This window comes from Aspergillus fischeri, genomic scaffold, assembly GCF_000149645.3.
Source record: "Aspergillus fischeri NRRL 181 1099437636264 genomic scaffold, whole genome shotgun sequence".
In the NCBI taxonomy this organism is placed as follows: Eukaryota; Fungi; Ascomycota; class Eurotiomycetes; order Eurotiales; family Aspergillaceae; genus Aspergillus; species Aspergillus fischeri.
In genome coordinates, this window is record NW_001509762.1 from 2,974,900 (window position 1) to 2,997,785 (window position 22,886).

Genomic DNA, 22,886 nt, shown 5'->3' on the forward strand with positions numbered 1-22,886 from the left:
ACTATTCGAGATATCCAGCATCGTTTTTTCCTGTTTCCGCTTTCCAATGTTGCGTCGCCCGGGGCTACGCCATTGACTCCATGTGCATTTTTTTCCCCCTCACCCCACGCTGTCTGTGACTCTTGGTTTAGCAACATCGGCGTTCATCTGGTCCTGATCTACGGCTGTTTTGTATATACTTTTTTTTGACCGGCGGGATGTCAGTCATTGGAGCTAGCAACGATACCACGTGTATAGACTTGAATAATTCAATAACGATCAGATAATCTGTGCTTGTTTATTGTATATTTGGTAGCACCATAAGTGAATTTCGCTTTCACACATGGCAGGCCCAGTGATGGTATTGCGTGGCTCTTAAGGTCCATTACTGGCTACTTCAGAAACTCCACCTCGCTGTGCTGCATTGGCTCTCTGGATATCATGTTTCTATGAGAGATATAAGTCCTGCGCTAGTAACTGTGTTTTAGTCTTAGACGAGAGCCAGGGGTGAGTACGTCTGTCTGATTGGGCAAGGGTGTTGCCGCGTTACAGTGAAATGCTTCTATCTCACGGTTATGCTATTTACATTTCGCGGCGAGTCTATACACTATGTAAAAGAGGAAAGGTGAGATCACCGCCGCACCATTGCACGGATGCGCGCGCGCTCCTCCCGATTGATCTTATCGAGCACGTCTGCCGTTTCGCCGCCGCGGGTGACATCCTCCCATTCGTCGTCGTCCATGCCCATCACCAGCACCATCTGCAGGCAGCGGGCGAACGCCTCCCGGTGTCGGTATCGTCCTGAGGCCCCCTGGGCGCCGCCGACGTCCACCGCTGCGCTTACCACGCCCGAGACGTCGCGCTCCAGTCGGGTGGCGCCTAGTGCGTTGATCCGTCCGTGGTATGACCATAGTCGCTTCTCGAGCAGACGGGCTAGATATGCGACTGTGACGTTCAGAAGGCGATCAAAGGCTAAGGCTGTGAGGATGCGGGAGATGGGGAGGAGAAGCGCGGTCCAGCTGGCGGCGAAGCGGGGACGGACCAGCTCCGCTCGGCTGGCGCCGTCGTCGACGTCCTCGTCTCCCTCGCCGTAGTCGTGGTAGACTGTGCTCGTTGGGTCGCTGTCGTCCCGTGGCTGGTATTCGATGTCTCGGAAAGCATCTGCAAGGATAGGTCGCAGGCGGTGCTTGACGACATTGTTGAATACGACCTGGATGCCGTCGGACAGGAGGTCATTCACCTTGGACTCGAAGGACGAGGCGAGGGTCTGCAGCGTCTGAGCCGCAAGTTGGGCTTCTGCAGGCACGGGGAACAAGGACCTCAGCTGGTCAGTTTCCTCAACTTGACCATCCGGGCCAGTGATGGTCTTTTTCGTCTCGGTGTGGTTCTGCACAATGCGGCGTATGTAGTCGACGGCAACATCCAGGTTGTTGATCAAGACCAGAAAAGAGATTACGGTCTGTTCAGGCGGCTGAGCCCCCTGGACGGGCGCTTTGGGATAGCATTCATCACGCATCTTTCTTTGGGTCATTCCGATGAAGTCCGATCCAAGAACTCGTCCCAATGTGGGGACGACATTAGTCACTACCGAGACTTGTGACGTGGCCAGTGACTGTTGCAAGACCTTGTTGACAATATACATGATGTCGTCCACTGCAGATGTGATATGAGGAGGATCTGCCTTCAATGGCTTTTGAGGGTGCAGGGTCAGACCAGAAGGCTGCTCATCCAACTGAAACGCCTTTTCAACCGAGCGACGGAAGAAAAAAGTCGTCATAGTATTGAATGGATTGGTCAGACGGTCAGTGATTTTCTTGGAAAGACTCGCTTCCTGTAGAAACTTGGGTGGTGTAAACTTTTGACTCTCGTCCTCGGTGGCCTTGCACAGTGTCAGCTTTCTGAATATGTTCATCCAAAGGCTTGTTGAGACAGTCAGATAACTTACATTGCAAGTTTCAGCGATGAATCGACAGTAGAGAGACCAGCGGCCCAGCATGACTGCCATTTCGTTTAGTAGCCCGTCGATCTCTTTCATGTCTACCCCCTCGTCTTCAGCGGGGAGCCCTTCGCGAGTCGCCGGGGAATTCGACCGAGGCGTTGCACTGCGTTGAGCGGGAAGAAAACTCTGCACCAAGAAAGTGAAAGCATACGATTTGATGTCCGTAAGCTTGCGATCGACGTGCCGCTCGTCGTTCCAGGTGTCCAGAATAATCCCACCCTGGAGATCTGCCTCGAGTTGTAGACGTTCAATGACCCTGTTCATCTTCCGCGGGCCGTAATGGCGCTCCACAAGACCTCCATGTCCATCGATGAGCTGGGCAATATGCTCAAACAGTTTCGTCAGCGCATTTGCGTAGAAGAAGCCATCTTTGCTTTGAGCACCTCCCGTGCCGGCATTGAGGTTCGCTCGCGCCCGCGATGCCACTCCTTGGCATACATAGCGCCCATACACATCCAGACCAACCTCAGAGCGACCAATAAGAGGAAACAGCTTGAAGAACCGTGTAACCTTGGCGCCATCGTTCTCTTTGACGGCCTTGTCGAACTCGCGCAGGAATAAGCCGCAAAGCGATTCAGCCGCATTATCCAGAGTGACATTTGGCGGGTCAGGAACCTCAGCAGTCGGCACCATCTCGGCTGCAAAAGTACCATGAGCCACCTCCGGAGGTACCCTGGACGCCCTGTTCAGATAACTGGCCGCCGTTTCCCAGTCCTGCGGGGCCCCCATGGAGCCTGCAACCCCCAGAACGCAAGCCTTCAGCTCCGAAACCTGCTCTACCACTTCCAGCGTCGCTTTCACTCTTGACTGCTGCAGGTCGAGCCGACGGACGGCACTCGAGATGCGATCTGCGGTAGCCGCAGCGTCGGACAACATGCCATGGCTGATTGCGTGGGTGGTGCTGGTCTGGGAACCCAAATGGGCGCGAAGAAGATCTAGCCGCCCTAGCTCCCGGGAGAAATCTTTCTGTGAAGCGACAAGGGCGTCCAGCCGAGCGGTGACGGCGACCTCTTGGTCATGGAGGTGTGACAGGGCGGCCTTGATCTCCGCAACGGAGCTGGCGTTGAACACGTCAATCGGGAGGTGAGCGTTCGCGCGGTCTCCATTTTGTTCAGAAGAAACCGCATGCCCATTGGTGATGGAGCGTTCTGTCCTGGACATCGTGTCCGGACCCCTGGTCGACGGAGCGTGGGTGGAAGTTGCAATGTGTCTTTGTCTTGTTGACAGCGCGGAGATTCATCCGATCCAGATACGGAGTAGATAGAGCAACCAGTGGGCGGTGAGAAGCTTATACCTTAGGCAGCTGCTGTTATCGCTTTAGAACATTCGCTCAATTGAAAGAAGTGCAATGGACTTTATCTTGAAGAGCACTATCTTGTATTAACAACAATTCCTGATCTGAGACGCATGAAAATATAATACCAAATCTTCTTCTTGGAGACCGATTGCTGTACAATTGCAAGCCTCAGGCAGCCAGGCCCACCGACTACCCAATCGGGGGATTTTCTCCTTCTGAGATATCAACTCGACGTCATTTGCTACTGGTTCGCTATCAACGGTGAATTTCTTTGCTACGTCTTTGTGCCTCTATTATCTATTCATCATTTATATTCTCAAACATAATTGATAAGAAGTTGAGCTCCTTTACCAGCTGCATTGACCGCCGACGAAGTTCCAGACACCAGCATAGCGGCCCAGTGCTGGATATTCGCGACGCAACATGGGCAGTGAAACGTCCACTGTGGTCGACGAGGGAACTTCCCCGTCGGTACTGGAGGTGCGGAATATTGAATCCGTAGCCAAATATATAAAAGAGAAAGATGTGCGACGCATTGTGGTCATGGTATGCCATATTCCGAGATCGCCCCGCAAGGAGGGCTAACGATGGTGATGGCAGGTAGGGGCTGGAATCAGTACCTCGGCGGGCATTCCCGACTTTCGCTCCCCAGACACGGGTCTTTACTCCAATCTAGCCTTTCTAGATCTGCCAGAGCCGGAGGATGTGTTCGATATCAGTTACTTTCGAGAGAACCCTCGACCGTTCTACGCCTTGGCGCGTGAGTTGGCGCCTGGCCGGTATCGACCAACTATTGCGCATTCGTTTGTCAAGTTACTGCATGATAAGGGACTGCTGTTGAAACACTTTACACAGAACATTGATTGCTTGGAGCGCCTGGCGGGAGTCCCAGGCGAGAAAATTGTCGAGGCCCATGGTAGCTTCGCGTCGCAACACTGTATTGACTGCAAGGCGGCGTACCCTGAACCTCAAATGAAAGAGGCTATTGCCAAAGGGGAGGTGCCTCATTGTCCTCATTGCAATGGGTTTGTGAAGCCGGACATTGTCTTCTTCGGAGAAGCCCTGCCCGAGGAATTCCATGCAAACCGAAGTCTCCCAGAACAAGCAGATTTATGTATTGTTATGGGGACGAGTCTCACTGTACACCCATTTGCTAGTTTACCTTCATTCTGTCGTGAGGGCGTTCCGCGAGTGCTGATTAACATGGAACGTGTGGGAGGTATGGGGTCTCGTCCCGACGATGTCCTTCTTTTGGGCGATTGTGATGCCGGTGTGCGAAAGTTCGCACGAGCGCTCGGTTGGGAACAGGAACTTGAGGAACTGTGGGAGAGGACGAATCCTGATAAAGAGGCACGAGAGGCCGAGAATGCACCTTTATGGACGAGAGACGAACGACTACACCATGAGGTGGAGCGTCTGACAGAAGAAGTTGATCGAGCGCTGGGATTTTCCGGGACGTATCAAGAAAGAGTGCGACAGCAATTGGATCGTCATTCTCAGAAGGAAGCAGGCATCAGACAAGGGACGGCAGCAGCCCACCGTGCCCAGGCCTTGTCAAATAAAGAGCCCCTGGGCCAGTCGTCCGGAATCCCCCGTGATGAGGAGATGGACGGAGGACTTGCCCAGGATGCGCTTGTCACAGGAGATGCGAAAGCAAGGGAGCTACAACCAACAGCTGTGCATGACAGCGAGGGGGGATTGGAACATGTATTCCCTCATTTGGCTAGTCAAAGGAAGAAGTCAAATGCCATGTGAGCCATGTGAGTCCTTTAGTGTGACCACTATTTAATGATGGCGCTGATGTGGCTTTTGGCGGATCACGGATGGTTGATTCTCTTGCATCCTAAACTTTCTCACATGAATGTGAATATAATGAAAACCTAAATGAATCTTTAGGCGAGGGATAGATGAATGATGGTATGCAAAATAATGAATTAATGAAGATGAGCTATGGTCATGAAAAGACAACAGAGGTAGACCAAAGGTATAGTAACCATAATAAGCAATGTTCTAGAAGCGATCAGCTCTGCTTACTGGATGAATTATTGACTATTGTTATTATCGAGGCGCCAACAGCGGAGTTGACGCATCACAAAAGGATCTCCGAATCTCACCGGCTTTTGAGGATTCGATTCTAAATCATTTGCTATTATTTAGATAATCCTTTGGGAAGCATTAAGGTTGTCATCGGATCCTGCGAAAGGTGGGGAGGGACTCGGTATGAAGCTGAACCCCCAACCCATAGAGCAGAAACTCGGTATCTCGATAGACATGGATGGAGTATCAATAGAGTAATGCCAAAAAATTCGGTTCTCACTAGAACTCGACCCCAGCTGAAAGAGACCGACCGGTGAGGGAATCGGTTGATCAACGGCCACTGCGATTTCATCGTTCTGTGCGGGGCCTTCTTCGGTGGCTCTGGCAATGGTTGATTCTCTTGGACCTTCTCCGGTCGCTGCCCCACGGTGTCCCTAGATACCTCATAGTCCGTAGTTCTCGTTATCAATATCCTCCCCCCTCCCCTCCCTCCCAACTCATCCGCGCCTTTTCTCTCTTTTCCTTCTTATTTCTTTTCATATATCTCCTTCATTGTTCATATCTATCTTTCCTTTCGAATACACACTCTAATTACACAATGGTCGGAATTGGTCCCAAGCGCCCCCCATCCCGCAAGGGTAGGTCAAACTGGTCGAAGCTACAAAACATTTGGCAGGATGGCTCATTCGAAGTGCAATTGGAACAGGATCGATGGCCGATGTGCCTCAGAATCTTCTACAGCAGATTAAGGATTTCGAGGAGATGTTTACTGTGGACAGAGCCAAGCTCAAACAGGTGGTTGACCACTTCGTCAAGGAGCTCGAGAAGGGTAAGCCCTTGTCTTTTACCTATTTCTTGATAGCTCCGGTAGCCATCAGAGAGATGTAATGAAATTAACCTGCGGTTTCTGATTAGGTCTCAGTGTGGAGGGTGGTAACATCGTGAGCTTGACCGCATCCGTCCGGAGAAGCCTTGTACGCTGACCACTAGGACTACGCAACAGCCGATGAACGTTACCTGGGTTATGGACTTCCCCGATGGAGACGAGCAGGGAACCTTCCTTGCCTTGGATATGGGTGGCACCAACCTCCGCGTCTGTGAGATTACCTTGACAGAAGAGAAGGGAGGCTTCGATATCTGCCAGTCCAAGTACCGCATGCCGGAAGAACTGAAGTCCGGAACCGCTGAGGAGCTGTGGGAATACATCGCCGACTGCATACAGCAATTCATTGAGTTCCACCACGGAGAGGAAGGATTGACATCATTGCCCCTGGGTTTCACCTTCTCCTACCCGGCTACACAAGAGTACATTGATCATGGTGTTCTTCAGCGCTGGACTAAGGGCTTCGACATTGATGGTGTCGAGGGACAGGATGTCGTCCCTCCCCTGGAGGAAACACTGAAGAGAAAGGTATGCCTTCTCTTAGTTGTTGCCGCCAATCTACGGACATCTAACAATGGGCTTTTCAGGGACTTCCTATCAAGGTCGCTGCTTTGATCAACGATACCACTGGAACGCTCATCGCCTCGGCCTACACTGATCCCGAGATGAAGATTGGATGTATTTTTGGTACAGGTGTCAATGCGGCCTACATGGAGGATGTTGGCTCCGTCCCTAAGCTGGCCCACATGAACTTGCCCCCAGACATGCCAGTGGCCATCAATTGCGAGTACGGTGCTTTCGACAACGAGCACGTTGTTCTTCCCCTCACAAAGTACGATCACATCATTGACCGCGACTCTCCCCGCCCGGGTCAGCAGGCCTTCGAGAAGATGACAGCCGGTCTCTACCTGGGAGAGATCTTCCGTCTGGCCCTGATTGATCTCCTGGACAGCAGACCAGGACTGATTTTCCAGAATCAGGACACCAGCAAGCTGCGCAAGCCGTACTTGCTGGACGCTTCCTTCCTGGCTGCCATCGAGGAGGACCCCTACGAGAACTTGCAGGAAACACAGGAGCTGTTCGAGCGCGAATTGAACATCAAGCCCACTCTGGCCGAGCTCGAGATGATTCGTCGTCTGGCCGAGCTGATCGGTACGCGTGCAGCTCGTCTGTCAGCTTGCGGTGTGGCGGCTATCTGCAAAAAGAAGAACATCGAGAGCTGCCACGTTGGTGCGGACGGCTCCGTCTTCACCAAGTACCCTCACTTCAAGGCTCGTGGTGCCCAGGCTCTGCGAGAGATCCTGGACTGGGCCCCGAACGAGAAGGACAAGGTCACCATTATGGCGGCCGAGGATGGTTCCGGTGTCGGTGCCGCGCTGATCGCCGCCTTGACTCTCAAGCGTGTCAAGGCCGGCAACCTGGCTGGTATCCGGAACAAAGACGAAATGCAGAAACTGCTTTAAATGTCAATATCTGATATTTGGAAGGACTTTTTTTTTTGGCTGTTGACGAGTTTCCTTTTGGATACGGTGTTTTGGTATGGCAAGTGGAAGCGGCCCTGGGTTTGACGAAAAATATCCATGAACGCTATACAAGAGTACGAATCTGTCGGTGTCATGGAGGATGCACTTGGTCTTTCTTGACTACAGACCCCATAGAACGACCCGACTGAATGCGAGTGTCTGTACATACAAAAATACAGGCTCAATGAATGATATTACGCTACCAACACAACCCATCCAAATGCGCTGGAAGACTAACATATTTACTTACATTAACAGTCAACTGACGGAGTTGAACTTGCCAGGGAACGGCAGCGCTGGTTGTTTTGCCGCTTCTGAGTTACCAACATCATCTGCACATCAATCATTCTAGAATATCCGCCTCAGCGGACAAGTGACATGAAGAGGTCTGAGCGCTCGGCAAGGGATCTAGATGCTCAATCAGGGACAAGTTGGATTCTTTGCTAGTTTTGGGTTTTCAGACATGTTCAGATTCGCCCAAGGAACCCAGCATTCCAAAGGCACGGCTGGAATGTTCGAATACCCCAAAACAGACTGGCCTCAATAACCGACGAATTGGACGACACTGCGACAAATTCTTCGTCAGCATCTACGACATTTGATTGACGGGATCTCATATGAAATAGCAGTCTTGCCGTTTCTATAGCATATTCAAACCCCAACCCGATACCCGGTTGACATGACGAATGCGCCTCCGCAAGGAGCACGGTGTTCGGAATAATGACCCGTTATAAAATGCCAGGGTCTCATGGCATTATGGCAGGCACGTTGCCCCGGCAGATGGGCTGGGCCTTATCGGTTGATCCACAGAACTGCATTGTTGTGCTGCCTCGAAGCTGGGGTTATCACATGTACCAGACAACAGGCCCATATATACACACAACATGTGGAACTGAACTCTTTATTATTTCCAACTGACATTAAGCTTTGGAAGACAGCTGTTACCATCGTTTAACTTAGCTGTTAACTCCCGTCGAACTACCAAGGTGGCCCTGCTCTCTTTTCTCTCAACTCCCCATCATAGCTAACCACGCAAGCAATTACTCTCACAAATAACCAGCAGAAATGAAGGGCGTCATTACCATCCTCACCATGGCCATCGCCACGACAACCCTGGCCTTTCCTCACCGATGGGTAAGAGACGACAACAGCACCGACACAAACACCATCCGCGTGTCAGCTCCTATCCTCGTGCCGACACCCACCACCAAACTCCTCCCACCAGACACAACCCTCGTCCCGACTCTCAGCACTAAACTCTTCCCACCCTCTGTGTCCGCCGCGACGGCCCAGCTCGATTCCACGAACAATGTCCTCGTCACGCTCACGCCGGCCCCGAGCCCGAGCCCGAACTCGAACTCGAAATCGGACTCGAAATCGGACTCGAAATCGGACTCGAAATCGGACTCGAAATCGAACTCGAAATCGAACTTGACTGCCGCGAGCAAGAGTGATCCGGAGAATAATGATGGGAAGAAGGTAGGTTCAGCTTTCTTGTTCTGTTTGTTCTGAGGTGTGCTAAACTGATGCGTGCAAAAGGTTCATATCGTTGGCTCGGTAAGTTAAATTTATATTTGCGGACCAGGTTCTGGTTCCGCTCTGCTGGCGTCCATGTTTGCTGACGATTGTGATTTACGGGTAGCTTATGAATTCGGTGAGTTTATTTTATCCCGGATTTCAGTTTGGTGTGAGTAGATGCTGATGATTATTTTTGTTTCGCTATAAAGCTCGGTCTTGATGTAAGTGATGCGTTCATGAGGCTGGCCTCTTTCGGTGGGATGGGGTGCTGACTATCCGCAGGGGGTTATGAAATCGTTGAGTTCATTAATGACTGCGCAATGATGAAGTTTCGGGTCTTTTTCCTTTTGTTTTAGCAGTGATTTTAGGGCGGGAATGGAGTACGCGTTCTGTCTGTTCGACTTAAGCTTATGAGCCGGGAATCTATTATTGGCTGATAGCCGTGTGATATGTGCTATGATCTTTATCGTTTGAATGTATGCTAGATCTATACGATGCGCAATGCCTAATTGTACAAGAACAACTTTTCCTCTACCTCCAAATATCTCATGTCTGCAATCCACCATCTACCCGCGAATCTCCCAGAGTCGGATACGGCCCTGTTCGTTGGCGACTGCCAGCTGATCTGAGCCAGGGGAGACAGCTACTGACGAGATACGGCCAAGAGGCGTATTGGATGTGGGCCAGTTGCGGTACACTGTGCAAGAGGGAAGGTGAACTGTAGGGTGTCAGTCAGTAAAAAGTCATCATAAGCATTGACAGAAATAGAGGCTTACCCAATCTCAATGCGTCCCGCTTCCACCGACTAGCCATGACAAGGAACTGCCCGTCTGGTGCAAAGACCAGATGGCTGATGGGCGTGGTGAGTTGATCCAGGGCACGTACAGGCTCCGGGTTACGCGGGATCGGCGACGTCTCCGAAGAGGCAGGCTGTGCAGCATATGCGGCCGCCCATTCGCGACGGTCGTAGACATTGACCACACCGCTGGAACTTCCAATGGCAACCCAGCGGTCTCCACCCAACTGTGTCCGTCCAGAGCGTCCACCAAGGCTGAGTGTCGTTGTGCCCACGGCACCGGCGTCCATCCAGCGAGCCACAACCCGGTTCAGACGTCCGTCCCATTCAGACACCTCACCATTCTTGCTCGCGACAGTCATACCTTCTCCGTCACTCCACCAGGCGAAATCCGCGACACCCCCACGGCCGTCCACGCGAACCTGGGCAATCCACTGCGCCGTCTCCGAGTGCAGAACGTTGATGATACCACCTCCTTTGCGAGAGGAGCCGACCAGTCCGACGTACCGCCCACAGGGCGAAAGCTTGAACCGCTCCATGGATTTCTGTTCTTCTTTACGATCTGCAGTGCCATTGACCTTCTCGACCTTGCCAGTATCGAGATCCCAAATGTGGAAGTATCGTCGACGACCAGAGGCAAAGATCTTGTTACCGGTAGGAGGAGCGAAAGCGGAGGTGTGGATGGGTGTACGGCGGATGTGAAGGGACGTGAGAAGGGGATTGGGAGCCTCCGCAGAGGGTGAGATGTGATGGATGAAAAGTGTTGCTGCAGGTCCGGATGACAGAAGCAATGGATAGTGAGGGTGGAACATGAGCGAGTCGATGGAAGACTGCAACAGAAGCATTAATACCAAAATCACGAAATATTGCCGCTGGCACAGAAACTTACCGGCTGATCCTTGCCAACATCCTTAAGTCTGTGAATATCTATCACCTCCTGTCGCAATTTTCTCTTGCCTCCTGTGCCTGTGCTTTCACCAAGCGTGGTCAGATCAGTAGCACCTTGCAGCAGCTTGGCCAACGGTTGCGTGGATAGCCGCTCATTCTCATCGTCCGTATCCATGTCGCTGTCAAGATCAGAGTCCGAATCGGTCCGTTTCTTGTTCAATTCCGGGTTGGCCCAGTCCGGTACGGGGTGCAGCTGCTCGAACTGCCGGCGAAGCCGCTTTATATACTCCTTGCCGCTGATGACATCCTCCGCCTCGGTGACGCGCAACTTCCTCAACCTCTGGTGACTAGCCAGCGAAATCGTGAGGCGCTCATCGTCGCTATCGTGCCACACCGCGCGATGCGTCTCCTCCGCTTCTGTGTCTTCCTCAGAGTCGGACCCCGCCGCCGAAGTCTCTGAAAGCTCAGTACCAACTGGCGCAGTGCCAGAATCGAGGAAGAAGAGCTGTAGGGGATTCTATTAGCGCACGCGCACCTCCACCGGGGGAAGGATGAACAAACATCTGCATCGGCAACATCTGACAAATCCCGGTCATCAAAATCATCGCCCTCGTCCTCTTCACTGCCGCTCTCCTCATCGCTCTTCGCCATCAATGCCATAAGATCGCGATCCTGGCTCTTCAATGCACCCACGAAACCCTCATCATCACCGAAGAGCATTCTCTCCAGTTTCTTCTCCGCCTCATCCTTCTCGCGCATCTTCTCGGTCTCAACGCCGTCGACCTCCATTTCCACGTCGGAAGCGTCACTCTCGTCAACAGGCTTGGAAGAAGCTCCATTCTCAAACGGAGAGCGCGAGTTTGCCGTCGTCTTTTGGCGGGTCTTTTCCTTGACGGTGACGGTGGTTTTGGGCATCTTGCCGTCGGTGGGGATGAGAGAAATCTCAGACGATAGTAGGAAACCCGTTTAAATCGAAATAATTATAAACGTACCATATATAGAAAGCGGAATGTGAGACTATTGTCCAGATCGAATGAAATATCGTCTGCGGGCCGTCAAAAGACCCGACAATAATTTTCTTTTCGCTTCAACGGCAGAACAAGGCGGTGTCCTTGGCGGTGGGGATTGATGCCTATGGCATCCTCCGGTTCAAGCAGCAACACAGCTATATAGGTGACGGTCAACAGTGTTGAAACATTGAAAATGACTAGTTTATTCCAATAGGTCGTGGGATAATTATTCAAGAATAGCCTTTGTCGTGGAAAGAGGATGACACGCCAATTCTGCATACTCTACCCTATGCCTAATATATTACCCATGGCCTCGATTGCACGATGAGTCGATATCTTACTGGAGTGACTAAAGCATATACATGTCCTTTGGATCGCTATAAACAGATTTGGAAGTGTATAAGGCCGCGAATCAAAAAAGAGCAGGACTGGCCGCCATTGGCACAGAAGTACCCAGATCAAGCACCCAACGCCAACGCATAAGCATAAACAAGGTCGTCATGGTCTCTTGTTCTGAAGTGTAAGCTTTGTCGAAGATGACATTGCATTATATTCTCCATGACTGCTGCTGGAGCTGGCAGACGCCGATGACGCCGGGGAGAAATACTCCCCATCAACTGCCGGATCGTACTCGACATGACCAAATCCGTTCGGCCGTGCAGGTGGTTCCAGATTTTTACCCAGATCCTTTCCTATAATACCTTCATCCGGCCCAAATGTATCAGCATCGTCAACGTTAGACAGCAGTGCATTGCGCGGTGTCCGACCGTCATCCAGCAAAGCATCTTCCACCTCATCGTCTTCCTGGAGCAGCTCGTGAGTTCGAGATAGCGGTTTCTTGATGAAAGTATCGATGATGTAGTACTGGATCGCGTTCATGATCACTGGAAAAAGTAGCATGACGAAGATGATCTGCAGAGCTGTGTTCCCTTCCGTCCAGCGCAGTGCCCAGTCACCTATCTTGACAATGAAGGGCAGTAGTTGAATGAGAAAGAAGACGCAGATTTTCATTCCTAATAGCCCAAAGAAGTATATCATAGCCTGCTTGAACCACCAGGCGGCCCGTGGCGGAGCGCCATAGTTTCCAGACTCGATCGATTCCGGGGGATTCGCAAGAGGAGTATATGCCGCTAGGCGGTTTAGAATGTGGAGAATGAAGATGAGAATGGGGATTCCGAGAGTAGTCTTGATCCGGAGGTCAATTGTCAGCTCCTACATCACAGTAAATTCCAAAAATGTCCGCAAATGACTCACGTCAATCCCCAAATTTAATAGATAGAACGAGCACGGATTCGGTCTGTATTTGCTCGTGATTTCGAACTGGCCGGCCGAGAACATGGACATGAGTAGATTCGCAAGATGTAGCATTGCCGACCCAAAGACTTGTTTCGATACATCAAATGCCCACACCTTCACAGGCCGCTGGGGTCTCTCCCTCCAGCGCTTGTATACCAAGGACAACAGCGCCAGTGATCCAAGTGCCGCTTGGACGAGAATCGAAAAGGGACCCAGCAGCCTGCATTCTCCATTATCTTCCCCATCAGGATCATGATGCGGACCAGCCATGGAAGGTACAGGTATTGAAGGTGTGGCTGATGGTGTTGGGGCGCCACTGCTCATTACGGCGATGGCTGTAGCCGCCGCTGCCAGTGAAGTCATAGACGGGAGAGACATTGCTGCTCTATCTCCGCTTTCGACGTCCACAATCTCCAAAAAGAAAATAAGGCACGTCGAGGCAATGAAACTAGGGCTCTTTCAAGAGCTCCCTATAATACGAGGGCGGCTCGTATAGCAGGCATCAGTGATGATGACCGAAATAGAGTGTACTGCTGGACCCGCCACAATGCTTAGGACTCGAGCTTGGATAGATCAAAGTTGGCGGAAATACATGAAAGGTAAGAAAAGAGGTCTTGAGTGTGTGTCCTTTGCCAGCAAGGAGTCGGAACCAGTCCAGGTGGGTTGTCTTGAAATGCCACAAGTCGTCAGTGCCAGAATGAGACATGCCTCCGCCAGGTGACGGTCTATGGTTCACTAGTTCGATTTAGTCACGCCGCTCATCCTGCAGTGCCAAGGCGCGTAGACGATTTCGCCATCACTTCTATCTTTCTAGTTCTCACATTCGAAATATGTCTAGGCTAATGATTATTTTTGTTTATATTTCCCTACGCTACATATTACTCCAAAAGAGGGATGAGTGGTCAAACAACTCACTTCATTGGTGACAATGTGACGAGCGAGATATAGCAATTATCCAAAGACATGAGAAGAAGTACAGGCAATAATATTCAACCCCTTCACAACTTCCTGAATCATTTGTATGACGAGTTCAGTTTGAAGATAGACTCGCGATTTGACTCTATGATTCATGCACTCTTACAGTCTGGGCCATGTCGACCAGCTCGTACTGTAAGAGCAAAACTCTGGAATTGCCTCACTCATCCACAGATCGAAACCACGTTTAGATCATCAGTCTCTCGACCTTGTCCTTGATGGTTCTGATCTGGCCCATCAGGTCACTGGCTTCGTTGGTGGTGATGCTGGCCGCAATCACGGGACGGGAGACACCAGTCGCACGGCCCAGAGCGAGCTTGCTAGGAACGTACACGTAAGGAACCTGATTGATAGTTAGTATTCAACCAGAGTATAAGTATTTCAGAAGAAAAACCATACGTTCTTATCTTCGCAAAGAAGAGGAATGTGAAGCAGGATAGCCAGAGGGGAGGTGTCGGCAGCGAGGATGACAATCTCGGCGGTACCACGATTGAGAGTCTTGGTAGCTGAGGCAGAATGTCAGTCAAGAACAAGAGACAAAAGGATAACCAGATAGACATACCCTCGTTGGCACCCTTCTTCAGCTGACGGTAGTGAGAAGCTTGCTGCACCAAATCCAGGAGGTTCTGGGTGAGGGCCTCGTCGGCAATGGGCCAGGCTGCACGAGCGGATTCATTAGCAGATGGTCGCAAGACGAGGGGGTATAATTTCGCTTACCGGCAGAAGTTTCACCAGACATTGTTTGAAGTGAGTGTTGGCTTTTCAAAATAAGATGAAATGGCTCACTCAAAGGATCACTGCCGTATTGCAGGGTATCTAAAGAATAGGTGGAAAGAGATGCTTGAGAGTAGACTTCATGATAAGAGCCCTGTAAAGAAAATCTTGAAGAGAAAATGGTCAGTGGGGCCGCAGGTGTCCCCGGCGCTAGTCCCTTTTGGGATGGGCTGCACCCGATGGTCAGGAATCTTTTCATACCTTAATTATAAGGCAGTGAGGCAATGACCTCATGCCAGTACACTACTCGTGTCAAAGGTCCGTAGGAGAAAGCTCTGTCACTTTTGTTATTACACATATCGCTTCCGTATATCTTTGTCCTTGAAGTACTAGTATTGAAGGAAACCAACCTGAATTTGGCCCTCAATTACGAGGTCACCTCACTGAAATGGAAAGGAATCTTACCCTGGTTATGCCAGCATGTAAAATCAGCCCTAATGGGTGCAGGTGGCAGTACAGAGTAGACCTCTACCATATCCCCTCCGCTATGCTGTAGTCTTTCGAAGGCGATGTCGTGACCTTCAGCTCATGCAAGACCACAAGTGAGAGCCGTGGCAACTTCTCGGAACACGTTGATCACGCTTTGCGGGTGCAGACTTTTTCTAAACTACTGTCTTCTTATCCGTATGCCCTAAGACGGCTGGAGATGAAATGTCCGCGAGCTGCCCATGCTGCAGCAACGGAAAGGATAATAATATTGTTGATAGCAACTGGCCGGCACAACAAAACAGATCCCAGCCCAGACGAGACTAACTCTCTCATTCCCTAGACGACGACCAGGGAGACTCATTATACCCGCCATGAACCCTCATACCCGTAATTAAGAGCCACGAAAACCATACGAGTCAAACGCCGGAAACCCCACAACCAACCCATGTTAGACAAGATGCAGCTCGATGCCTGCAAAGGGTACTCAGAGAAATCGTCAAAAAGAAAAAAGGCGCCTTATTCTATCCCATGCTGCTGTTTGAGACGCTCCAAATTCTCTTGCCTTTCCGCCAGGTCCTCTTTCGACCTAAGCATTTTCTCCGGCTGGTGGTATAACACTAGATCCAGTAATCAGCAAAAATATTCTCCTTGCACCAAGCAACTGCCTCTCTGTTGTCAGCAGGCCACACGTACCGACGAGGTATCTGTTCTGAAAATTGAATCCATTGAGCTTATCGCATGCCTGTTTGGCGTCGTGAACGTCTTCGTATACGACGAAAGCGGTACCCTTTGAGTTGTTCGCAATTCCTTGGCGTATTTGACTAAGATAGTGTGAGCTTATATATTGTAAAACACAGAGCATGCATGTGTGTCTCAAGAGTATGGCCTACCGGATGGGTCCAAATTTGCCGAAGAGGTCAAATAGCTGCTCAGCAGTCACGTTGTAGCTGCACGAAATCATCTCATCAGTCCCTGGTCATCAACCGGCACTATAGGGAATTCGCATATATGGAGAAGACATGATAGTAGTCCGGACTGTCGATCTTGCAGCAGGGCAGTGATAGATAAAACGTACTTGAGGTTCTTGACGAAGAGAATCCTGGAAAACCGTTTGTTAGCGTATATGATCATTTATGGGCAATATGTCCGCATGTAGTTGAGAAAAGCGACTATTGCGTGATGGCAGGCCAAGAGCAGTAAGAGACTCTGGCGGAGGGGCAGATTCGCGCGAGGAGACTCACCGATTGGCTTCGGGGGCGAGCTTCCGGCTCATTCTTGGGGGGACAGGGAAAGTCCAGAAAAATGAATAGGTAAGTTATCTAAAAGCAAGAGAGACACCCAAAGAGGATGGTATCAATCAGATTAGCAGAAAGAGGAAGAGGAAGAAGGAGTAGAAGGAGTCGATATCCGTATGGGCGGAGGAGCGCAAGATGAAAGTGAGCACGAGGTTCGGAAGGGGGATCCCTTTCCCGATCGGGCTTAGAGGCTCAGGCGACCCTCACTGTGTTGGTTCCTCTTGTCGACCGATGCCGTTGGCGAATCCCCGTTATGATTATCATTATCTATTGGAGATTGCACTCAAGTCTAGAATCACATTGGACTTCGTCTATAGAAGCTACAATTGTCCAATATATACTACTTAGTCATATTCATGCAGGAGACAAACCGAACCTCCAAGTGCCGATCGCCAATGGCCGCTATCTCACCCCGGTATGCCTCGCCGCAAACGATAGAAACCTCGATACTGATAGTAGGTCTGGAGTACATAAGAAGGCTGAAATAGCAATGGTACTAGTACTTAGTTGGAGGCATCAATCCCCGAGATAACGACTGTACCCTTATGTAGATAACATATGTGCTGCTATGTAGAATGTAAGACTACTACTGCTGGTGGGCTCTGGTCGGTCTTCTAAGTCGCCTCCCTTTCCCTCGTCACCTCAACTCCCAGCCAACACCGTCAATCGTCGATTGAAGGGTAATTGACCGCGCTTGCTTCAATCATCTCTAGCCATAATCATCTTTCCATTCCTCAGAAATCGGTCACTGTCCCTGTGGTGACAAACCTCTCAATAACTTTGCCCGCCTGCCGCGGCGGTGCGTCTCGCACTCGGTGTTGCAGTACTCTCCCGCCCTCGAACTAGTAGTCGGCAGAGAGAGTCAACTTCCCTCCCCCTCAACTTCCCAGCGCTCCGGCGTGCGACCTTGCTCCCTCAACGTCTCATCCATTCAGTACTCGATTTTTCATCCTAATCCGCACTTCTTTATCGTTTCCTGACTGTGCGCTTTCATCGTCTGCCAGGAATGACTCTCTTTTTGCCTGCGGTGGCCTCTCTCTAGCCCGCGTGGTTTATCACCCCCGCTTTGAACTCGCCTTCCGCAGGCACATCATAATCTTCTCCGGCCCTTTTATTTCCTTTTACCTTCTCTCTACTACTCCCAGGCTTCATCATGATAGGTGCCACGTCCTTCTTGAACCACTCCGGGCCTCGACCGCCGCGATACCGCACTCCGTCTCCTCCGCGACGCGCCGTGGAGCCTATCTCTCCTTTCACAACCACCGACTTTCGTGCCTCGTGGATTGACCGCGGAGCCTCGCAAGCTGCGAGCTCTGATCGCGATCGGGTCACATTGAACAATGATGTCTATTCGAGCACAAATCGGGGATCTCATGGCCGAACCAGCCATGGCCGCTCCAGCTCCACAATTGACACTCTCGCGACAATCGCCTTAGCGACCAGTCCTACTTTTGCGCCTCTTTCCTACAGACCTCCTTCTCAAGACTCAACGCCTGCCATGTCACTCTTTCCTTCCCAGTCCATTGAAAGTACAGAACGTCCAGCCAAGCGACCGCGGTCGGAGAAAAGTCCGTCTCCCTTACATCAACCGCAGACATCCGTCGCGCCGGATGCAAATCCTTCCTCCACCTTCGACAGCATGAAAACCGATGCTGAGCTTCTTCTAAATTTCGCGAGACCAAGCAACTTCCACCCTGCCGCTTTCTACCCCTCGAAGCGGGTGAGCATTGATGAGTCGTACCATCCTCACTACGGCGAGGAACCGAAAAGCCACTTTCGGGCTGGTCTCGGAAGCACATATATTCTGCCAGATGACGAGAAATCCGCGTATCACACTTCCGCAAATACTGCATTTCCAGCATCTCGAATGAGATCTCAGTCGGACGGTTCGGCCTTCATTTCTCGACCGGTCATTCAGGGAGTACGGCCCAACACAAGCTCTTCTACGCTTCCTCCAATTGTCTGGCAAGAGGAAGAAGGCAATGCCAAAATGGGCTCAGGAACCCCAGGCACGAAATTTCCCGGGGCTGAGGCACGATACGAGAGTTCAGTCTTCACAGGGATAGATACCGGTGCTGATCGCGCATCATTGGATGTGCCTCCCCGGGGAGATGACGAAACAGAATCCGACGAGAACAACCAAGCGAACTGCGCCGCCTGTAATCTGGTCCGAATACCGGTGGATTCAGAAGAACAAGGGGATGTCACATGGATCAGTTGTGACGGCTGCAAGCAATGGTTTCATATCGTTTGTGCCGGATTTAAGAATGATCGCGAGATACGGACAGTCGACAAGTTCATCTGTCGCCGGTGTCGACCGATCCACGGACAGACAACGTTTGTTCGAAAGTCTTCTCGAACCCGCACTGCCATTGATTATGCTGGTCTCAACCAGGGTCTTGTCAAGGCCGCCAGCGATTCTCTGGAACATCATTATATTGAACCCATTCGGGAAGGCAAGATTCGCTTTCTCCCTGAAAACTTCCCGCGGATGAGACCGGAGTTGGTCACTGCCGAATATTTCGAACGTGGTAGCGGCATGACAGAGCCAATCGTTATTCCAGCACATCTCAACACCCGTGATTCTATTCCCATTGTCGACCCCGAATTCGACGCGCTCGTCCAGGAGGCTACTAGCCAAGAGATGTTCGACGAACTGTTGGAGCACGTCCCCGAGGAGGGCAAGGACTTCGAGACCGTCGTCGATTGCGGCCAAGACCAGTTGGACATGGTTGTTCCTCAGGGTCTCACTGTCCGAACGGTGGCGGAGCTTTACGGTCCTGAAGAGAGAGTCGAAGTCATTGACGTCAAATCGCAGCAGGGCGAGGACAAAAGGTGGAACATGCAGAAATGGGCTGACTATTATGAGAGTACCGGCTCCAAGGTCGTTCGCAACGTGATCAGTTTGGAGGTCTCACAAAGTAAATTGGGCAGACTGATACGCCGACCAAAAATTGTGCGTGATCTTGACTTGCAGGATGCGGTATGGCCTGAAGAGCTCAAAGCCATCGGCGATTATCCGAAAGTTCAATTTTACTGCCTGATGTCTGTCGCAGACTGCTATACCGATTTCCACATCGATTTCGGCGGTTCTTCGGTCTACTATCACATTCTTAAAGGCAAAAAGACTTTCTTCTTCATCCCACCTAAAGACAAGCATCTGAAGAAATATGAAGACTGGTGCAACTCTCCCGCGCAAGACTCCACGTTCCTTGGCGACCAGACCAAGGAGTGTTACCGCGTCGATCTGTCCGAAGGCGATACCATGTTGATTCCATCTGGCTGGATCCACGCCGTCTGGACTCCTACGAACAGCCTGGTCATTGGCGGTAATTTCTTGACGCGTCTTAACTATGGTATGCAGATCAAGGTTGCCAAGATCGAAAAAGATACCAAGGTTCCTAGGAAGTTTCGGTATCCGTTCTTCCAGAGGATCCAATGGTACACCGCGTTGAAATACCTGGAGGACGACCCTATCCCTCAAAGTGTGCTCGACGCTTTCGCTGAGGATGAAAACTACCGATTTCACAGAGCCTATCCTATCTACTACGAATTCGGGGAGCGGGAAAATAAGGCGCCTGCCGGGGATCCATATCACAATTCTCGATTTTACTCCCAGGCCGAACTCGAGGGGCTTCCAGATCTTGCCAAGTACCTGCTTCGGACAGCATTAATTGCCAGTGGCTACATGGTTGAGGGAGTGACGATGGACGCTAGGAACGCTGTCAAGCGATCTATACCGAAGGGCCAAGGAGACCCAGTCGACACAGTGAGAAAGTTTGGAATCTGGGTAGCGTGGAAGCGTGGAAATGAAAAGGCTCCGCAATGGACACGCCCTGGTGTGGTGGAAAGCAACGCTAAACTCAGCCTCACGGAGAAGAAGCCAGCAGGGCGACCTAGCCGTCGATCAGAGCGAAATGCAGAGGGACAGCGCATGTATGCAGAACGGCAAGCTGTACAACGGCCACTAGAACAACCTCCAGATTTGACCAATGGCCTTTCCAGTGAAGAAAGCTCTTCTGCGCCTTCGACCGTTGAGATCCCTCAGCCTACCGTTATTTCGACGCTTCCAGGCACCGAGACGAACGAACTGAAGGAAGAAATGGTTCAGAAACCTCGATCTATACATCGCAGCTCTGGATTGGGTCCTAAGCGTGTTGCCTGTGATGCGTGTCGTAAGCGAAGAATCCGATGTCGGCATAAGGATGAACACAACGACACAATATCGGCAAAGCAAACGACGTTTGGATCTTTCCCTGCAGGAGTCCAATCATCTTTGGCTCACGATGCCGCATCGGCATTGAATTCGTTGGCGGCCATTGCGTCTGAAGCAGGCTTTCAGGACGCCGCGAATGGGTATGGTCTAGATCGACTTGAAGGTTCTGGGAATTACAGCACTGCCATCTTGAGCACACCGAATGCAGCCACCAGCAAAGTCAATGATGGCAGTCCCGAGGGTCTTAGCACAGGAAAGAAAGGGCGCAGCAAGGCTTGTGATGATTGCCGAAAGAGCAAGGTTCGTTTTTATTGTTTCTCTCCCTGTGCACGTGCATATCTGACGATTTCTTTAGCGCCGGTGCATTCATGATGAATATGGCAGAATCGACCCTATCAAAGCCCAAGAACGATCGAAGCCCAGGGCGGCAGCCTCTGCCAAGAGGCCGAAGCAGGAAAGCACGTCTCCTGTGGCGAGGCCGGCCAGTCTCTTCAGAGCTGAAGGGGACATGTCTCATACGCAGAGGCCAGTTGATTTGGAAGCTTCTTCATACTTTGGCACTTCGCACGACCACAATGGCATAGCTCAGACAAATTTGACGTCTGCCGAGAGAAAGACTCACGTGGGGCAGACTTCGTACGCATCCCCGCCGGCATTTCAGTCAGACACGGTCGTTATGGAGGTCGACGGGGCAGCCGTATCGAAGCCAACCGCTTCACTTGTTTCGCCGCCAACTTCTCAGGCAGACGAGACGGATGTGCCTCCCGAGCAAGATGGGGAGAAAGACAACCATGTTGTTTATTACACGCCTACTGCTAGTTCCCGACATTCCTCCCGTCAACCACGTCACGTTGACAGGTATGTGCCCGAAAGCCAGCCAGCCAAAGCTGTGAAGACGACGCACACACCGTCTACAAGACGGGCATCCTTCAGTGGGCCAACGACCGCTCGTAGAGTAACCCCTGGTGTGCAGGAAAGCTCGAAGAAATCTGCATCACGCCCTTCGTCATCTCATGCGAAGAAAGGAGTCTCTCCGGCGACAGAGAAGAAGTTTGACCGTATGACTACGACTTCAACGTCGCCAGGGCATAAGGGCGCGAAACGTGAACGCACGGCGATTGCTGATGATGAACCTGATGCGGAGAGTTTACGCTTGATTCGCGAATTGCAAGAGCAGGAGTTTGGCTTGCGCAAGCGAACTACGCGAGTGTGACCTGGTTTGGGCTCTTCAATTTTGACCTATACTAAAGCGGTTCTATCCATGACGCTTATGACTTCATTTTCCTTTGTGTTTCTGTCTTTCTTTTTTTTCCTTTTCTCATAGGAATCCGGCCTGGAAATCGGCAAGGTTGAGAGTGAGAGCCGAGAAGGCAGGATTCACATGTGTGGTTTGGCATTTGGGAAACATCAGGCGGAGTTTCTAAGCGTCCGATTTCAAGGTCATCTTCTGCTCTTTCGGTTGTTTTACAGGATGTCGCACACGGGCGTTCCATTGCTGGCAAGGGTTCTCCTGGGGTAATTGTTGGTTTTGGTGTTTCTTCATTGCATTAATCGTTTTTACCACAGGGTATTTTACTACCTTGTTGACCACTTCAACTACCTTTCTTATTTCTTCTTCATCGATTATCGATTCCTTACTTGGCGTTCATGTGCGTGTAATGGGACAAACCGGCTGATAACCCTGGTGTATTTCGTCTCAGAGGGATTCATTTCGTTCATTCGTCTTTCTCGGCCAGTTTTCTTAAACCATCGTTGACTTCAACTTTCACTTGCGTACGTACCCTGGGCTCTTCTCTGTGTTGGAGGGATTAATCAAAGGCCTGAGTCTGGGTCTACTTCTTTCGTCTTTCCTTACTACATGCGCCAATACCTCTTTGCCCATCTTGGCGAGCTGAGTACATCGTTTTCATGTTGAAGTTGATGGCTCTACCTTAGCAAGCAAGCGTTTGATAGTTTCCTTGTCCTTATGTA

The 22,886-nt window shown here is 51.0% G+C and overlaps 9 protein-coding genes across 9 annotated transcripts, besides 2 other annotated features; 4 read left to right on the plus strand and 5 right to left on the minus strand.

Annotated features, from left to right (window-relative positions):
* Positions 1 to 610: 610 nt before the first annotated feature.
* Positions 611 to 3,139, minus strand: NFIA_082610 (Golgi transport complex subunit COG4; the record flags this gene model as incomplete). Its single annotated transcript, XM_001260209.1, has 1 exon — positions 611 to 3,139. One exon carries the CDS (start codon positions 3,137 to 3,139, stop codon positions 611 to 613), a length of 2,529 nt encoding a protein of 842 aa, XP_001260210.1.
* A 559-nt stretch (positions 3,140 to 3,698) lies between these two features.
* On the plus strand, positions 3,699 to 5,030 carry NFIA_082620 (SIR2 family NAD-dependent protein deacylase; the record flags this gene model as incomplete). The annotated part of the gene is made up of 2 exons (XM_001260210.1): positions 3,699 to 3,821; positions 3,876 to 5,030. The coding sequence occupies 2 exons, from the start codon at positions 3,699 to 3,701 to the stop codon at positions 5,028 to 5,030; spliced, it is 1,278 nt and encodes a 425-aa protein (XP_001260211.1).
* Positions 5,031 to 5,910: 880 nt separating this feature from the next.
* Positions 5,911 to 7,658, plus strand: NFIA_082630 (putative hexokinase Kxk; the record flags this gene model as incomplete). The annotated part of the gene is made up of 5 exons (XM_001260211.1): positions 5,911 to 5,950; positions 6,019 to 6,141; positions 6,228 to 6,253; positions 6,316 to 6,723; positions 6,783 to 7,658. 5 exons carry the CDS (start codon positions 5,911 to 5,913, stop codon positions 7,656 to 7,658), a joined length of 1,473 nt encoding a protein of 490 aa, XP_001260212.1.
* A 1,125-nt stretch (positions 7,659 to 8,783) lies between these two features.
* On the plus strand, positions 8,784 to 9,284 carry NFIA_082640 (uncharacterized protein; the record flags this gene model as incomplete). Its single annotated transcript, XM_001260212.1, has 2 exons — positions 8,784 to 9,197; positions 9,258 to 9,284. The coding sequence occupies 2 exons, from the start codon at positions 8,784 to 8,786 to the stop codon at positions 9,282 to 9,284; spliced, it is 441 nt and encodes a 146-aa protein (XP_001260213.1).
* Positions 9,067 to 9,149: a microsatellite.
* Positions 9,076 to 9,145: a microsatellite.
* Positions 9,285 to 9,802: 518 nt separating the features above from the next.
* NFIA_082650 (WD40 repeat domain-containing protein) lies at positions 9,803 to 11,835 on the minus strand (the record flags this gene model as incomplete). The annotated part of the gene is made up of 4 exons (XM_001260213.1): positions 9,803 to 9,954; positions 10,013 to 10,862; positions 10,922 to 11,425; positions 11,482 to 11,835. 4 exons carry the CDS (start codon positions 11,833 to 11,835, stop codon positions 9,803 to 9,805), a joined length of 1,860 nt encoding a protein of 619 aa, XP_001260214.1.
* A 593-nt stretch (positions 11,836 to 12,428) lies between these two features.
* Positions 12,429 to 13,604, minus strand: NFIA_082660 (STIMATE family protein; the record flags this gene model as incomplete). Its single annotated transcript, XM_001260214.1, has 2 exons — positions 12,429 to 13,115; positions 13,185 to 13,604. 2 exons carry the CDS (start codon positions 13,602 to 13,604, stop codon positions 12,429 to 12,431), a joined length of 1,107 nt encoding a protein of 368 aa, XP_001260215.1.
* Positions 13,605 to 14,388: 784 nt separating this feature from the next.
* NFIA_082670 (small nucleolar ribonucleoprotein SNU13) lies at positions 14,389 to 14,940 on the minus strand (the record flags this gene model as incomplete). Its single annotated transcript, XM_001260215.1, has 4 exons — positions 14,389 to 14,544; positions 14,601 to 14,707; positions 14,764 to 14,859; positions 14,919 to 14,940. 4 exons carry the CDS (start codon positions 14,938 to 14,940, stop codon positions 14,389 to 14,391), a joined length of 381 nt encoding a protein of 126 aa, XP_001260216.1.
* A 980-nt stretch (positions 14,941 to 15,920) lies between these two features.
* NFIA_082680 (putative pre-mRNA branch site protein p14) lies at positions 15,921 to 16,677 on the minus strand (the record flags this gene model as incomplete). Its single annotated transcript, XM_001260216.1, has 5 exons — positions 15,921 to 16,021; positions 16,098 to 16,225; positions 16,295 to 16,351; positions 16,480 to 16,503; positions 16,646 to 16,677. The coding sequence occupies 5 exons, from the start codon at positions 16,675 to 16,677 to the stop codon at positions 15,921 to 15,923; spliced, it is 342 nt and encodes a 113-aa protein (XP_001260217.1).
* A 1,175-nt stretch (positions 16,678 to 17,852) lies between these two features.
* On the plus strand, positions 17,853 to 22,128 carry jhd1 ([Histone H3]-lysine-36 demethylase; the record flags this gene model as incomplete). The annotated part of the gene is made up of 2 exons (XM_001260217.1): positions 17,853 to 21,215; positions 21,271 to 22,128. 2 exons carry the CDS (start codon positions 17,853 to 17,855, stop codon positions 22,126 to 22,128), a joined length of 4,221 nt encoding a protein of 1,406 aa, XP_001260218.1.
* Between the last annotated feature and the right edge of the window lie 758 nt (positions 22,129 to 22,886).